The 17,416-nt window shown below is 46.3% G+C and overlaps 1 protein-coding gene across 4 annotated transcripts in view; it reads right to left on the reverse strand.

Annotated features, from left to right (window-relative positions):
• The window catches only part of LCMT1 (leucine carboxyl methyltransferase 1), a 55,567-nt gene extending 54,230 nt beyond the window's left edge, over nt 1–1,337 (reverse strand). Inside the window, exon 1 of one of the 4 annotated variants that reach the window (XR_009349083.1) lies at nt 954–1,337. Coding sequence is in view for 2 of the 4 variants with exons in the window: in XM_059153997.1 (XP_059009980.1) it covers nt 954–1,063 (110 nt within the window). In the remaining 2 variants the exon portion in view is untranslated. The remainder of the gene's footprint in view (nt 1–953) is intronic. The other 3 variants (XR_009349084.1, XM_059153997.1, XM_059153998.1) reach the window with 3 other exon arrangements.
• Between the last annotated feature and the right edge of the window lie 16,079 nt (nt 1,338–17,416).

Raw genomic sequence — 17,416 nt, forward strand, 5'->3', positions numbered from 1 at the left:
CTCACCGAAACCAGCACCCCAGCCCACCCCCGCGCCTCTGTGTTTTGCTCTTAGCCCTCTGTTCTCCAGTTAAACATCATTCCCTAAATGACAAACTCTAATGCAGGGCTGTCCTTCTCAGCACTCGAAACAAAAAGCTTAACGACGGATTTCACGGGTGATTATTTGCTTCCTGTGTCGTCCAAAGAGGGGGTGAGAACCTCAGACACCTCAGTCCTAATTACCATGTGTTCCCAATCACTGAACACCCACCACCCACCCAAAAGGAAGGGCCCGCCACAAAGTACGCTCTCACCAATTTCTGCTGGACGAACTACACTCCGGCCTCGCGCTTGCCTATATGGGACCCATCTGTGCTCACCACGCTGCCCCCGCTACACCCCTCAGAATGGAGACCCCGGGGGACTTTCACCCAAGAGCTCTGGAAAGGACTGGCTCTGGGCACCAATATTACCCGGTCCTGGGCCCGCACTCCCTCCGACCGCCCCCCACCCCCGCCCCGGGCCATGACTGGCCTGATGTCAGGTGCACGATGGGGATCCTGACAACCCCCAGTGGAATGTCATCTACTCAAGAGGGAGAACCCGAACTTCTTCCCCGTCAACACGACACATACGCCTTTCACGCCGGTTTTCCACCAAGACCTTAGCCCCAAGAAGGCCGACACCCCGTCTGCCTGGTTCGCGCCGCATCCCCAGTCCCGCTCTCCCCAGGCCCGGCCCACAGCACAGGTAGATAATTAATTAGCCGCTCCAGAAATGAAGCCCCCCGCGCCGGGCTCTTCACAGGTTGGAAACCAGGGGCGCACGAGGTGACGGCTACCTTTTGGCGAAGGAGCGTGTTCCTGAGACACAGGCCCGCCTCCCACCGAGGCCCCAACCCCGCGGGGACACCGGCCCCTGAGCCCGCGCCCCGCGGGGACACCGGCCCCTGAGCCCGCGCCCCGCAGGTACCTCTTGCACATAGAAGCATCTTCACAAGTGCCGCGCACTCCCTCGTCGTCTGTGCCTGTCGAGGCGGAAGAACATGAGGGGAAAGCGGGCGTCCTCAAGCTAGTGGCCATGGGCGTGGAGGTTCCGCGATGCCGTGCCCACCGGGGACATGGAAGCGGAGGTCCCCAGACGCCGAGGGAACCAGGCAAACGCCGAAAAGACGGGAGAAATGGGCTGGGTTCCACCGCTCTCAGCTGGCGCGGCTCAATGACGTCTCTCACGTCAGATTCCAGATTCCAGAAACCTTCTTGCTCATTGGCGCGTCGATCCAGAAGCTTATTGGCCCGGGTTTTTTTTTTTTTTTTTTTTTTTTTTTAAACCTCCTCGGCCTGGCTTCCGTGTCACTGGATAATCCTTGCCTTCCCACCCACACAACACGGAAGCCCCCTCAGGCGGAAGGGGAAATTGTCCAATCAGCGACTGGGAAGACGCGCCAATGAGCGGCAAGGTTGTTAGCGTAGCTGACGGGAGCGGCGCCGCTGCGTCCGCGGAGCCAGCGCTTCTCACCTGCGCGTCAGAAGCTGGCGGTTCCGCTCGGTGTGGGTGGACCCGGCTTCCGTCTCTCCGCGGGGCACAGCATCAGCACCCCGGAACCCGCGCGTGCAAGGACAGCGGACTGAGGACGCCCTCTTTCGCCTCCTGCTTTTCTCCTCGATACCGACGACGAGGGAGTGCGCGGCGCTTGTGAAGATGCTTCTTTGCTCATAGATACCTGCGGGGCGCGGGCTCGGGGCCCGGCGTCCTCTGGGAGCGGGGACCTGGCTGGGAGGCGGGCCCGTGTCTCAGGAACAGGCTCGTGCGCCCCTCCTTTCGCTGCCGTGAAGAGCCCGGAGCGGGGCTTTGTTTTATGGAGCGGCTGATGGTCTCCCCTGTGCCGTGCGCCGGGCCTGGGGATGGCGGGGCGGGGGATGCGCCCGGAGCCAGGCAGACGGGGTGTCGGCCTTGTTGGGGGCTAAGGTCTTGCTGGAAGACCGGCGTGAAGGGAGTTAAGTGTCGTGTTGCTGGGGGAGAAGTTCGGGTTCTCCCTCTTGAGTAGATGACATTCCCCTGGGGGTTGTCAGGATCCCCGCTGTGAACTTGAGATCAGGCCGATCGAGGCGGGGCGGCGGGTGGTTCGGAGGGAGTGCGGGCCCGGGCCCGGGTAAGACTGGTGCGCAGAGCCTGTCCTTTCCAGAGCTCTTGGGTGGAGGCCGCTGGAGTCTCCGTTCTCGGGGGTGTAGTGGGGCCCTTTGCGGTGGGGCCCTTTCCTTTTGGGTGGTTAGTGGGTGGTGATTGGGAACACATGATCGATAGGTCTGACCAGTGTTTGGACGAGACAGGAAGCAAGTCAGTACCCGTTAAATACATAATTACGGTTTTTCCTTTGAGTGCTGAGAAATACAGGGTGTGTTTGAGTTTGTAAGTTTGGAAATCATGTTTCAGCGGCGACCGGAAGTCTTAAGACAAATGGTGGATGTGGGTGTGTGTTCCATTAGAACAGGACGGGAGTGTGAGCTGTTAAAAGAATTAACTGTCCTTGAGGCTGGGGCCACGTGGGGACTGTAGGGTGGGGAAAACCAAGGTTTGGGGTGAACACTTGCACTTTCTGTAGGTACTTGAGGACTTAGCAAAGTGGTTTTAACCATGGAGTCCAGTGCCAAGCTGATCTTAGCTCTGCCACTGAAGAGCTGGGTTACCGAAGCACTTCTTTATCTCAGTTTCCTGATGGGGGAAATGGGGATGGGAATAATCCCACGTCATAGATGATGGTAAAGATGAAATGGGATTTAACAGTAATAAAAGACTTAGCGCCATGTATGACATGTTAGAGGCATTAGTAGTGGTTGATTCAAAAAATAGATAAATACAGACGTTTTGAAGACTTGGGGACAGTCTGTGGTGATATATGTGAATGTAAATGGCTTCGACCCAACTTCACTTCTTCTCCAGTTTGTAGGGGCTGTGGACCCCATGTGTAGCACTGTTGAATCAGAAATAGTTTTTCTCTTATTGACTGTTATTTTCTAAGGGAATCTGATGTGCCACTGCAATGATCAGAGAGAAAGAAAATACTCTTCAGTAGCATATTACAGTTATGTTTCTTGAAAAGTTGTTAATAATGGATTTAATATCTGTTGGTAACAGTTTGCACAAACTTGGTTACTTAAAAAAAGTGCATCAACTGGGGATCTGAAGCGCCAGAAGTTACCCTCGTATCTCTTTGTAGTTAGTCTCCTTACCCCCGCTGGTCATTTTCTGATTTCAGGATCTACGGTAGATTAGATTTGACTGGTCTTTTTTTTTTTTTTTTTTAAAGATTTTATTTATTTATTTGACAGACAGAGATCACAAGTAGGCAGAGAGGCAGGCAGAGAGAGAGGGAAGCAGGCTCCCTGCCGAGCAGAGAGCCCGATGCGGGACTCGATCCCAGGACCCTGAGATCATGACCTGAGCCTAAGGCAGTGGCTTAACCCACTGAGCCACCCAGGTGCCCCAGATTTGGCCGGTCTTGAACAACGTGTGAATGGAATCTTGCCATGTGTAATTCCTTTGTCTTCTTTCACTCAGCGGGTTCTTTGAGATTTATCCATGTTGTGTGCACTTACCAAAGATAAAGAAAGCCTGATCCTGGTTAAAGTGGAGAGGACAGATTTTAATCAGTAATAACTGTAGCAATCAGGAAAAGAGTCCCACATGAATGAAACTCCACCTCGATTTGTAAGAAGGCATTTCAAGGAGAGAATGAAGAAGTAAGGCCAGGGACAAATAATGTCAGAGAAGTAACACATCACAAAAAGTAGAATAGGTATTGGTCCATATGAAACCACTTGTATTTTCTCACTGGGAGACAAGGGCCTGACTTTTCAGTGTTGATTGAACAAAGAGTAGATGCCTTGAGCTTCCTCAGGCAGGCACTAAGGGGGATTGGTGTTGCAGGGTGGGACCTGGAGCTGTTAGAAACTATGTTAATGTTTGTTCAAGTTTGTATATGATGAACCAGGCTTGAGAAGAGGGCTCAGAGCAGTCTGGCTAGAATTTGGTCAAGGAAGGAGTCTTCGTCAGTATAGTTTCCTCCTTTGTATGTAGTGTGCGTATACCACGATTTGTTCATCTGTTCATCTGATGATTAGACATTTCGTTGTATCCAAGTTTTTGGTCATTGTGAATAGGCTACAATAAACATTCTTACGGAAGTCTTAAATTTTTCTTGAAATTGTTAGTGGGGTGGGGCGCCTGGGTGGCTCAATGGGTTAAGCCTCTGCCTTCAGCTCAGGTCATGATCTCAGGGTCCTGGGATGGAGCCCCGCATCTGGCTCTCTGCTCAGCAGGGAGTCTGCTCCCCACCCCCTGCCTGCCTCTCTGCCTAATTGTGCTCTCTCTCTCTCTCTCTGTCAAATAAATAAATAAATAAAAATCTTTTTATGTTTTTGTTTTTGTAGCTTGTGGATATAAATTGGTACTCTCTCCTTGAAGGGCAATTAAAAATAATGACACATTTAAAATACATGTAACTTTTGATCGAGCAATTCTATTTACCCTGCAGGTGTACCCCCCATGCTTGAAAAAGTGGATATATAAGAATGTTATAACAGTAAAAGACTAAAAACAACCTAAATGTCTACATGGTACATCCATACAATGAAATTCTATTCAGCCGTTAGAGAGTACAGTTGATCCTTGAACAACATAGGGGTTGGGTGTATGACCTCTCATGCTGTGAAAAATTCATATATAAATTTTGACTCTCCCTAACTTAACTATTAATAGCCTGCTGCCAGCTGGAAGCCTGGCTGATAATACGAACATAACACAGATTGTGTATTCTCTGTATATTATATACTGTATTCTTACAATAAGGTAAGCTAAAGAAAATGTTATTAAGAAAATCATAAGAAAGAGAAATACATTTATAGTGCTGAACTGTAAAAAAATCCACACGTAAGTGGACCCACACAGTTCAAACCTGTGCTATATTCAAAGGCCAACTGTAGATATATAGAGATAAATAATCCCAAGTCCAGTTGTTAGGGGAAAAGGAAGATGTAGGACAATGTTAACAGTGTGCTCTTATCTGTATAAGAAATAAGAAAGTATAAAAGGGAGATTACAAACCTCCATGCTAATATATAGGTACAGAGTATTTCTGGAGTCAGACCTAAGAAATCTGTAAAAATGGTTCCTCTGGAGAGGGATCTGGACATCTGGAATGTGAGAGAGGTTTAGTTACTCTTCTGCAAGATTCTTTCTTTAGTAACCGCATACGTGTCTGTTACTTTTTTTTAGTTAGAAAAGGTATTAAAGATGTTTAGAAGGATCTGCAATTCTAGCATTCAGAAATATCCACTGTTAACATTTTGATACCTTTTCTCCCAGTCTTTTCCTTTGTGTGAGTATTTATAGGTATGTGTGTGTGAATATATACATAGCCCTGTATATATGCCGTTAAGAAACAATCCCCCAAATAATGTCAAAATTGGTATCAAACTGTATCTATAATCTTCTATATTGGTTTCTAACATTTATTACTATGCTGTGATGTTTTTATGTCTGCATATTGTTTGAAAACAAAGAATATTTTTAATTTCTATAAAAATATATATGGATGTATAAAATGGGATGCATGCCAAATGTGAGCCTCAGGTGACATCATAGGGAGTTCTTGTGCTAGAATGGCCTCTCAGAGCTATCCCAAATTGGACTGAGATGGACAGGCCTTTTTACACCCTGGTATTGATGAGTCACTGGGTATGGGCCATCCCAGGAAGAAATAAGCCTCTCTGCACTGGAGGCAATCTCTGAAGCAGCTCATAGCATTCCCAGAAGTTAGGGTAACAGATCCTTCACTCAAGACGGATATGGGTAGCATATTATGGTCAGTATCCACTGCAGTCTACCCTTTTTTATGTTCAGATATATTTCTTCATATATGTTCTGGGAGTAGCAACATTATTGTTAGTGTGGGCCCCTTTCTCTTTGGGAAACTTTTAAAAAAAAGAAGGTTGATGAAACAAACTACAATTCCTGGTCTTGCAGCTAGTCTGAGGGTTATAACTGATACTCATTTTCTCCCTCTTGCTCTGTCTATTCTAGATTACTCTTACCCTCAGCCATCACCCTCCCTGGTCCCAGTGGCTTACTTGGTGACATGACCTAGACCCTCATCCTTGAAGGGGAGGAACTCCTGGTCACTATGCCCGTTTTAGACTGAAATTGCCACACTTGTGCATTTCTGGTCAAAACTGGGGAAGGGTACACCAAGAAGTGTCCAGTTGGGTCTCTCGAATGCCAAGCATATTCCTCCATGCCTCTGTTGTATAACCTTCTCATGCCAGAATGGTGACTCCTATTTTTGCCTGCTGGTTCCTGGATTCAAAGAACACAAAGAGCTCAGGTTGGCAGCCATAGCTCATAAGTTCAGGGGAAGTCTTGCTGTGTTCCCTTTGGAGATCTGTACCTTCCAACAGTGCAGAGCTCAGCTCCTCAGTCAGGAGGTATGGTTGGGGTTCAGCACCTTTGCATTCTTAAGCTCTTTAAGAATAGCTCTATTTTCTACTGTCCCCGCCCCCCAGCAATACTGTTGTGTTTTTGTTGTTGTTGTTGTTTTTTAATTTGTTTCTTGGCTAGGGTGCATTTCAGAGGCTTCCATTTGGCCTTCCTCATAGCTGTTACTTCATAGGCCAAGGACCCAATGAGGGGTTTGTATTATCTATGAAATATGTATATTCTGATTATGTATTTGAGGATAGAAGAAATAACTCACACGTGGGTCTGTAGACCAGTGGGCTTCCTGTAGCCTGGACTTCGGATAGGATTCCATTTATTACCTGACACCCCCCCCCCCCAATATGCACGTACTCTAAGAAAGGGACCGTGTTGATTCTTTGGGTCTCTAAGTATCATTGTCAATTCAGACTCTGTGCTCACAGTCCTTGAAATATTTACATATCCCCATTTTCCCAGTGCATAGTTGTCTGAATAAATGGTCTTAGGTACAGATGTTTTGGAATAATCTTTGGGGAAATACTGAAGAAATCATTACTGTGTACATTTCCCATAGTGTTGCAGGTTCCCTCCTCACGGGGACATGATCTCTTCTTGAGTTAATAAGCTCCAGGTAGAAAAACAGATTCATGTTTTGAAACTCAGCAAGGAATCATGATGTTAATTGGGGTGATTGACTCAGTCTCCTGGCTATATATTTTTTTAAATTCATCTGAAGACAGAAACGGTATCATCAGATGTAGTAGTACCCTCATTGGATATCCATCTATGTTTCCCCTAGGGACACCATGTTCTATTACTTATCTCTGTGATTCTTTGTAGATCACTTCCCTTGGATTGCTCCTCTGACTTTATATTACAATAATTGTCTAACTTGGCTTCTGATGATTGAACACCATAATCTGGACTCTATAATTTTTGGGGTCATATTTTACCTATTGCTCTCAGTAAACCCAGTTCTTTAATGGCTTCCTTTGCCATCAGATCTGGCCCATAGAGAGTCATCACTGAAGCTCCTAATGAGACAGGTGCCCCTCACAACAGTACATTTCTTATGTCCTTGACATATGGTACAGCCTCCTGACCTTCTGTAAGTGAATCATCTGGCATGTTTTTCATCTTTACATAGTGTATGGTCTCCAGCATAACCAACTGTTTGATCTTTTCAATTCTTTGTTCCACTGTCTCCCATGGCAACTCTGGTATTTTAACCTCATGTTGTATTGGGCCATCACCTTTTCCATGCTTCTAGAAACTATCCTAATAGTAAGTCACATGGTCTCCTGGGGTTCTTATGATGATGTTAAATCTTGAGTACTGGGAGATTGCACCCAAATCTAACTTTTCTGTTATCCACTTTATGTTCCTTTCCTTTTTATCATTGATAACTTCTCTGTTTCATCATTGATGACTTCTCTGTTATCCACCTTATGTTCCTCGCCTTTCATCAAGTGCCCTCAAAGTTCAATCCTACACATTCAGTCTCAGTTCATGCTGACTAGATATTAATTACAGTTCCTTTGGGGTATAGTTTCTTTCCTCTGTTATCCTATCTAGAACATTGAGACTGAACATCATTAAGGCCTACTGGACAGTAGACATCCAAGAGCAAATCTTTTGAGGGAGGTCATTTGTTGCCTTGATGGGAAGAGATCTCTGCATTATCTCAGAACAACGTGGGAGGAATAGATCTTAATATGAAACTTTGGGCGACGTCTGGGAATATCCTCATCTAATGTATTAAGTCCCATTCCCCCTCCCCCCAACCAGGGCCTTGACCTTGGCTTAGTATATTTGTCTTGATTACAAATTTAATCTTTGTAGCTTAGCCACTATGACTGAGTTTACTCTTTACCTTACTTTAGTCTCCCACTATAGGAAATGAAAGCCACTTTGTATGCTACTGAAAAGACTGTAGTTTTGTTTTTTTTTTTTTTTTTAAGATTTTATTTATTTGACAGACAGAGATCACAAGTAGGCAGAGAGGCAGGCAGAGAGAGAGGAAAGGAAGCAGGCTCCTTGCTGAGCAGAGACCCGGATGCGGGGCTTCATCCCAGGACCCTGGGATCATGACCTGAGCCGAAGGCAGAGGCTTTAACCCACTGAGCCACCCAGGTGCCCTGAAGATAGTGCCATTTTAAAGATTTAAAAAATAAATCAAGAAACTTTACATAAAATCTGGTTTTGTGACTGTTCCTGAAGACAAGAAAAAGAAAAAAAGCGGTGTTGGGGAGAAAACCTGGCAGCATTGGACAACATAGCAAGAAACAGTTGGCTCTGAGAATAAGCTGCCTGTCTAAACCAGTCTAAACTGGCTTTGAGCTACCCCATAAGTCATAATCTCCACCCCTCCCAACACGGAGGCCAAGTGTCAGTTTGTCATTCACCATAAGGCTTAAACTGTTGATTTTGAGTTTCCCCTGCTTCCCGGTACTTACCTAGGTTATCTGTCTGACTCCTGTAGGTATTTGAATTACTGGCCCTTGCTCTATAGTCTTTTTATAGTCCACCTAAAGACCAAATCCAGTGAAACAAAATCACAGTGTCTGAGTATTCAGCAGCTTTATTAGAAGACAAAAAAATGTGTATAAAATATCCATCAGCAGATAGTGGATAAATTGTAATGTAATCATACAATGCAATACCACAGCAGCACTAAAAAGGAATGAATGATTGATAAACACAAAAACATGGTTGAATCTCAATAATGCTGAGTGAAAAAATAAAACAAAAAGAGTACAGAAGGGTATTATTCCACTTATATAAAGTTCCAGAAAATGGAATTACCTGATAGTGATAGAAAGCAGACCAGTAGACGGAAAGCAGAGCAGTGGCTGCGTGGGGATGGGACGAATAAGTGAGGCAGGGGAAATGAATTACAAAGGGCTGGCTATGAGGCGACTTTTGTGGTTGATGAATATATTTATTATCCTGATTGTGGTGATGGTTCTGTGGGTTTATGTATGTGTCACAGCTTAGTAAGTCATACTTTGAATTTGTGTAGTTCACCTCAGTAAAACTCTAACCAAACCAAACCTAAGCAAACAAAAGCTCAAAACACAAACAAACAAAAAATCACACCAATTCTCTGCCCTATATACTAGCAGGAGCTCCATAAATGTCTCCATAAGTGTTATCGACAAGATATTTGTAGTCATTGATTGCTTACATTAATTCACAAAGAAAAATCTGCAATTCTGATCCTGATGGCTTGCTATTAAATTTTTATCCCTAGAAATGTCACAACATTCAGATAAAAGAGAAAGTCCCAAACTTCTGGAAATGAATAACAGTCTGCCTCTGGAAAGGGGAAATAAGATGTCAAGGGAAAGGAAAGGCAAATTACTTTTATTTTTCAATTGGTTTCGTGCCTATAGTATTTCTATTAAAAAGTTCTTTTTTTAGAAATAAATTGATTATAAAAAACATGCACTGAAAGATTATATAGGAAGTGATTTGAGTATGTTTTCATTATATAAAACATACTCAAATATGTGTGTGTGTGTGTGTGTGTGTGTGTGTGTAGATAGATAGATAGATAGATTTTTTTTTTAGAGAGAGAATGGACATGAGTGGGGGAAGTTGGGGAGGGGGCAGTGGTAGATGGAGAGATAGAGAATCTTGGGCATTCTCCGTACCGGGCTCAGAGCCCAGGCAGGGCTCGCTTTCACAGCCCTAAGTCGAAATCAAAAAGAGTTGAACATTAATCAGCTGAGCCACTCAGGAGCCCTTGTTTTCATAAAATATTTCAACCCAGAGATGACTTGTTTTATTATTTATTTGAGAGAGAGAATGTGCAAGCATGAGAGGGGAGAGGGTCAGAGGGAGAAGCAGACTCCCCGCCTAGCAGGGAGCCCAGTGTGGGACCTGATGCTGGGACTCCAGGATCATGACCTGAGCTGAAGGCAGTTGCTTAACCAACTGAGCCACCCAGGCGCCCTTAACCCAGAGATGACTTATAGCTAATAAAGTAAATTAAACATGTATGAACTTCTGGTGATGAGAGAATTAAGAAACTAGTCATTTATCAAGAATAAGGCTACACTTACACCCAATTTATTAATAACACTGAACACTAGAGTACACCAGACAATGCCTTTAGAGTTCCAAGGAAAGTAAATCAGGTATACAGACCAGGCTGAATGAAAATGTTTGCAAATGTTAAAAGACTGAAAGTAGGGCGCCTGAGTGGCACAGTCCGTGTCTTGGTTTCATCTCAAATTGAGATCTCAGGGTCATGAGATTGAGCCCCAAGGCAGGCTGTGTGCTCAGCGCAGAGTCTGCTTCAGACTCTCTCTCCCTTTACTCCCCTTACTCCGCTGCCCCCGCTCTTGCATTCTCTCTCTAAAATAAGTAAATAAATCTTGAAAAAATAAATAAATAAAAGTTTCCCTCCGATTCTTTTATAAGTAGTTATTGAGGATATTCTCCAGAAAAACAAGAAGATAAACCAAAAAAGTAGAAATGGATTCTAGAAAAAGTGGCTCCAACCATGCAGCAGAGAAAAGGAAAGGTGGGTAGCAGGGTTAAAGAAAATTAGGTTAAGGGGAGGCAAAAGCCCAGTTTCATTCGATGATTAGGGATAAGTACCAGGGAGCAGAAGAAAGAGAATCTCTAAAGGAGTAGAGAAAATGAAGACTTGATAGGAAAAATTAGGTAAAATACACAGTTGGGAGAGGGAGGCAATCTGAAACTCTAGGAAAAACAAAGCCGTATAAGCGGTTTGTGGCTCACATATGAAGCATAAATATTTGGGCAATTGATAGTAAGGGAAGAGAATCCATTTGATCTTCATGTTCTGCACATTTTCCTTTGACTTTCTAGTGGTTCTGACAGAAGTTTTGTGAAGAAGAAAATGTGATTTTGGCACTCTTCTTAGCTTGGAAGTTTGCTGCTAACTTTGAGTACTCAGAGGACAGACTAGGAAAGACTTATTGACTATTATGTTGAAGGGAGGTGAGTGGAATGTGAGAAGAAAGAATGGAAGTAGTAAAACTGGAGAATTGAAATACTTTCTAATTAAGGTTGAAATATTATCTAGAGTTTCACAGTATATTATTAAAAGTTTCAAAGATAACCAACAAAAAAAGCTAAAATGGCTGTAACTATTAAACGCTGAAGTGGATGTTAGCCTAATCCTTACCTTTTACAGCCAGGAGTCATTAGATACTGCGTAAAGCTGATACGAGCATATTTAGAAATGCTTAAACAGTCACAAACAAACAAAAACATGTGAAAGAGGTTGGCCCTGGGGATTGATCCTAGAAGTAGAAAGGGTTATATATTTGTTGCTTTTCATCATAAATTCTTTTGTGCTAATGTTCTGTTATAATTTAATTAGTTTCTTTTTTTGTATTGCCATGCGTGCATTTTTTTGACTGGAAAAAATAGATGCTCTTTTTTCCTGTTTATATAAAAACAATATTTTATTTTGTATCTATCCTATTGAGGATGACTCCCTAAAGTGGGTCAGGCTTCGTTCCAGATCTTTTAAAATAAGCAATGATGTGGAAATTCTAAAAACACCAAGAAAATTGGAGTAAGCAATTGGTTATTTTACTGATATTTTATTCTCTACCTTAAGGAATGTATAAGAATCTTTGGCTCCTATTCACACTAGTTTTACAGTGTACAATGTAAACTGTACACTGTACACAGTACATTCAGTGTAGTACACTGTACACGGTACATTCACAAATGTACAGTGCACATTTTAAGAATACAAAGAATTCTTAAAATGCAACAGTAAGTAAACAAACAGCACACACACACACACACACACACACACACAAATGGGACAAAGACCTTAACAGGTATCTCACCAAAGAAGATATGTAGTGGCAAACAGGCATTGGAAAAGATGTGACCAGCGAAATGCAAACTGAAACAACAATGAGATACCACTACGTATCTAGCGGTATGGCCAAAACCCTGAACACTGACAATACCAAATGCTGACAAGGATGTGGAGCAATAGGAACCCTCATATATTGCTGGTTAGAATGCAAAATGGTTCAGCCACTTTGGAAGACAATTTGGCAGTTTCTGACAAAACTAAATATATTCTTACCATATGATCCAGCAATCACACACTCCTTGGTATTTATCCAAATGAGTTGAAAACTTGTGTTCAGGAAAAAACCTGCATAGGAATGCCTATAGCAGCTTTATTAATAATTTCCAAAACCTGGAAGCAGCTGAGATATCCCTCAGTAGATGAATGGATAAATAAATTGTGGTACATCCGGACAATGGATTATTATTCAGCACTAAAAAACCATGAACCATCTAGTCCTGAAAAGACATGGAGGAAGCTTAGAGCATATTATTGAGTGAAAGAAGCCGATCTGAAAGGCGACATACTGTATGATTTCAATTATATGACATTCTAGAAAAGACAAACTGTGGAGACAATAGAAAGATCAGTGGTTGCCAGAGGTTGCCAGAGGTCAGGAAGAAGGAAGGATGAGTATACACAGCACAGATTTTTTTGGACAGTGAAAATACTAGTATGTTATTATAATGATGGATATATATCATTATACATTTGTCCAAACCAGCAGAATATAAATCACCAAAGGTGAACCCTGAGGTAAACTATGTACTTTGGGTGATTATGATGTGTCAATATAGGTTCATCTCTGGTAACAAATATATCATTCTGGTGAGTAATAGTGATAATGGAGAAGGAGGCCATGCATGTGTGGGCAGGGGGTAGAGGGGAAATCTCCATTCTTGCCTCCTTCCATACCTTCCTTTATTGTACCTAAAACTGCTCTAAAACCATAAAATCATTAAAATAAAAAGAGACTTCCATGAAAGGAACACCATCATTATCATTATGAGAACAAGTTGGCTGATTGTCTTTCACTTCAAGCAGAACTTAAAGGTCAATAGGATAATTCTGAAATTTTATTTGTGCAAAGATTATCCAAACTGGAAAAAGACAAGTTGTTTTTTTTTTTTAATTTTTATTTATTTACTTGACAGAGAGGGATGACAAGCAGGCAGAGAGGGAGGAGGAAGCAGGCTCCCCGCTGAGCAGAGAGCCCGATGCGGGGCTCAGTCCCAGGACCCTGAGATCATGACCTGAGCTGAAGGCAGAGGCCTAACCCGCTGAGCCACTCGGGCGCCCCGTGCCCTTGGATATTTTTTAAAATGGCTAAAAAGTTCTTAGCAAGATAAAAATAACATGGCAATAATACCAATGGCATTTCTATAGAATTGCTAATTTGTTTAATGCTCATAGTGACTCTATGAGATAGGTACCGTTGTTTTTTCCAACAACTGAGGAAACTGAGGTACAAAGAGATTTGTCCAAGGTCACACAGCTTTCTAGAGCAGTATTGTTTCAAAGTCCTTGTTCTTAATTACTACAGAGATTATAATGTTAAGAGAAATTGGGAAATCTGAATTTTAAGAAAGCATTATTTTAAATGTTTAAATTTTGAACTGGAGCAAATTTGGAACTGGCAAGAAAGTGGAACATGAGGAATCTTAGCTGAGGAAAAGTCAGAACCAGTAATTTTGGGAGACTTTTAAAATGCAAGAATGTGGGGGCACCTGGCTGGCTCAGTGGGTTAAGCCTCTGCCTTCAGCTCAGGTCATGATCTCAGGGTCCTGAGATCGAGCCCCACATCAGACTCTCTGCACGGCGGGGAGCCTGCTTCCCCCTCTCTCTCTGCCTGACTCTCTAGCTACTTGTGATCTCTGTCAAATAAATAAATAAAATCTTAAAAAAAAAAAGTGCAAGAATGTGTTTGAGGACAATTAGGAGTTGAACTGTGGGATGAAGAGGAGGAGCTAGCAAAGGAATAAGACCAGTAAATCAGGTAGCTTGTAGAAATCAGGAATTGTCCTTAAATAAAGGGAAGTAGGATTTTAAGAAGGGGCTAGGGGTTGGATATGCCAAGAAAATGAGGAAGGAGAAAATGGTCGGAAATTATAACTCTGTCGATCTTAAAGTGTAAGTTCATTTTGTTGTTATGAAGTCTGATTAAGCTAAGGGATAAAGTGCAAATGAAGGTAGTGACTCCTTCTTTTCAGAAATGTGTGTGAAAGAAAAGTTAATAATACAGTACCTGGAGAGAATAGTAGCACTGAAATTAAAAAAAAAAAAAAAAGACAGCGGTAACGGTGTGTTGAAAAGCAAAAAGGAAGAAGCTGGTGGATAAGGACATTGAAGATACAAGACCTTACAAAAGTAGTGGTGGAGGGAAGTGAGAAGGGGTGGCGTACACCGTCCAAGGAAGACCGGCTTTGGGAAAAAGAGGAGAACAGGTTGATTTGGTGAGAATTTTTGAGATCAGGAACACAATGTGACTACAGATACTTCAAGATGGAGAGAATATCAAACTGGAGAATTTGTAATCACATTGCTTTGATCCCTGGAAACTAAATGAAGTTATCTTTTTAGTATACATTGCACCTGGCACCTTTAATAACAAGGAAAGCTGTAAACAGTCTTTGCAAAGAATATAAAAGAAATCAGAGATTAGTGCGTGCGTGTGTTTAGGTCGGTTGCGACTTCCTCCGGTCAAACCGCCACACACACTTTGTGCCCTTTTTGGAAAAGAAACCAGAAATCGGGGTAATTTATTGACGATGGACTCTGAGGACTGTACAGGAATTGAGCCCTTCTAAGGCAATATTAAAACAGAGCTGGCTCTACCAACAGAGAATTCAGTCACAACTTGGGTTGATGAGCCGGGAGATTAAGGATTCACTTTTGTACTGAAAAGTGGTGAGCAGGTGAAAGGTAGGCGCCACCGTCACGGAAACGCGCGGCTAGGAAGAGGCGACGTTCAAGGGCACATTTTGATCACGGTCTCACGTTAGTCGCTTCTCACGTCCATTTCCGAGCCACCGAAAGTAGCCCTCTGCGGTGGCAAGAGAAGCCGCATTCCAAAGCCGAGGCTGTCTCTCCCCGGTCTAGCCACTACATTCCTTTCTCACCGACGGGCCGGCGCTGCCGCCTTACGCAGTCCGCTTTCCGGCGGCCCGGACGACGCCGGGCGGCCCGGAGCAGGCGCTGCAGCGTCTGCACCGGCAGGGAGGGCCTGAACAGTTCTCCAGCCCCGCTCCGCCTTCCCCGCGAAAGCGCCTCGCCGGCAGTCAACAAGAAGCGGAGCTAACGCCCTGCTAAGCTCCGAGACCGTCTTCCCACCCCGGAGAGGCGGGAGAAGGCTCTGGCTCCTTTACCCCTTCCCGTTTCCGCAGCGGGCGACCCGGCGTCGGACGCGGACAGCACGACCCCGGCGGAGCGGCGGAGCAGCGCTAGTCTCGAGACCTGGGCCGGGGCGCCGGTGAAGGCGCCGGTGAAAGGCCTCCCAGGTCTCGGGAAAGCTCCCCGAATGGCAGGCGGGAACTCCGCTAGCGGGGCGCGCAGCCGCCACCGTGGCCGTCCTTCCGCCAGCCTCAGGCGGCCCCGGAACCATCTACAACGTCCTCACCGAGAGGGGCCCGCTCGTGGCCACTGGCTGAGCCCGGTGCGGCTCCGCGCGGGGGCGGGGCCTCCACGCTGCGGCCACGGTTCCCCGCCCCGCTGGTGCGCATGCGTGCGATCCCCACAGGAAAGCGTTTGCGCGCGGCCGGCAGAGGGCGGTCCGGACCCGAGTCGGCCGCGGCGCCCCTGGCGTGTGGAAGATGCCAGCAGAGGGCGGGCTAGGATCGCAGCTGCGTTGAAGGCGCGGCCCCCGCTCCCGAACCGCCGGCGACCACCCGGTAACGACCCCCCCCCCACACACACACACACTTCGGGAATAGCACACCGGAGACTTTTTGAGGGAAACTAGGTCGACGGCCCGCGGCGCCCGGAGACTTTTTGAGGGAAACTAGGTCGACGGCCCGCGGCGCCCGGATGGGCAGCTGAGGTGAGTGTGGGCGGCGGCGGCAGCGGCGCGGGGGCTGGAGCGCGGACCCAAGATGGAGGCCGGGCGAGAGCGAGGGAGCGCGGGCGAGGAGCCGGCGGGCGGGCGAGGGAGGCCGGGCGCGCGGGCCTGCGTGGGGCGGGGCAGTCGCTCGTTGTCCGAGCGCGGGCGGGAGGGGGCGCCTGTGGGCGCGGCGGGCGCCCCGGAGCCCCTGTTCCTCCCCACCCCTCCCGCGGGCCCGAAGTTTCTGCCCCGGCCTGCCCGGGCCCTGCAGCGCCGGGCGCCGAAGCCGTTAGGACGCGCTCGGGACCGCCGCCAAGCTAGCCCTCCCCCTCCTCCCTCGGCCCGTCTCTCGGGACTCGCCCGCGCCGGTGGGGCCGGGCCGAGGCCGGTCAGTGCGAATGCCGCCCGCCGCCCTGCGCTTCTGCGGTGCTGCGGCGGCGGCGTCCCAGGACCGCGGACGGGCCTGGGGGTCGCTCGGCGGGGCGGCCGGCCGAGGCTGCTTGCGGCGTGGTGGGGTGCGGCCGGGGGGTGGCGACGGGGGGAGAAGGGGCGTCGAGGCCAGGCTTCCCGCTGTCTGCCTTCCCCGGCGCGACGGCGGCCGCCCTGTAAAACGTGTTGGGGCCGGAGCACCGCCCCGCTGGTTTGCCAGTTCTGGGGACAAGAGGCCGCCAGAAGTCCGTTTCCCTCCCTTCTCGGGGCGGGGGCGCGCGGAATTGCTGGGAAACCCGAGCCTGGAGTTGGACCCGGGCCTTGTTCGGGGGGTCGGAACTGGCTGCTTCGCGTGTGCTCTCGGGGCCGAAGAAAATTTTCCGGTCTCAGGATTGTCCCGTCACCTTTTCCACCCACGTTTGAGCTGTTCTCGGTGCTCTTCACAGAGAATCGTGCCCGGGGCGTGTAAATCGTGGGGTGGTTTCCGAAGCTCATAGACCCCAAACAGTGCTGTGTGTGTGTGACGACAGCGAATTATTCGCTGTGGAAGTTCTTGTTAAGGTGGTGAATATAGTTTATTCCTAATTGTGGTCGTGACTCGAAAGGAGTAGATTTTGCAAATACTTTGTAGATTTTTCAAAT

The sequence above is a fragment of the Mustela lutreola genome, chromosome 17 (genome assembly GCF_030435805.1).
Source record: "Mustela lutreola isolate mMusLut2 chromosome 17, mMusLut2.pri, whole genome shotgun sequence".
Lineage (NCBI taxonomy): Eukaryota > Metazoa > Chordata > Mammalia > Carnivora > Mustelidae > Mustela > Mustela lutreola.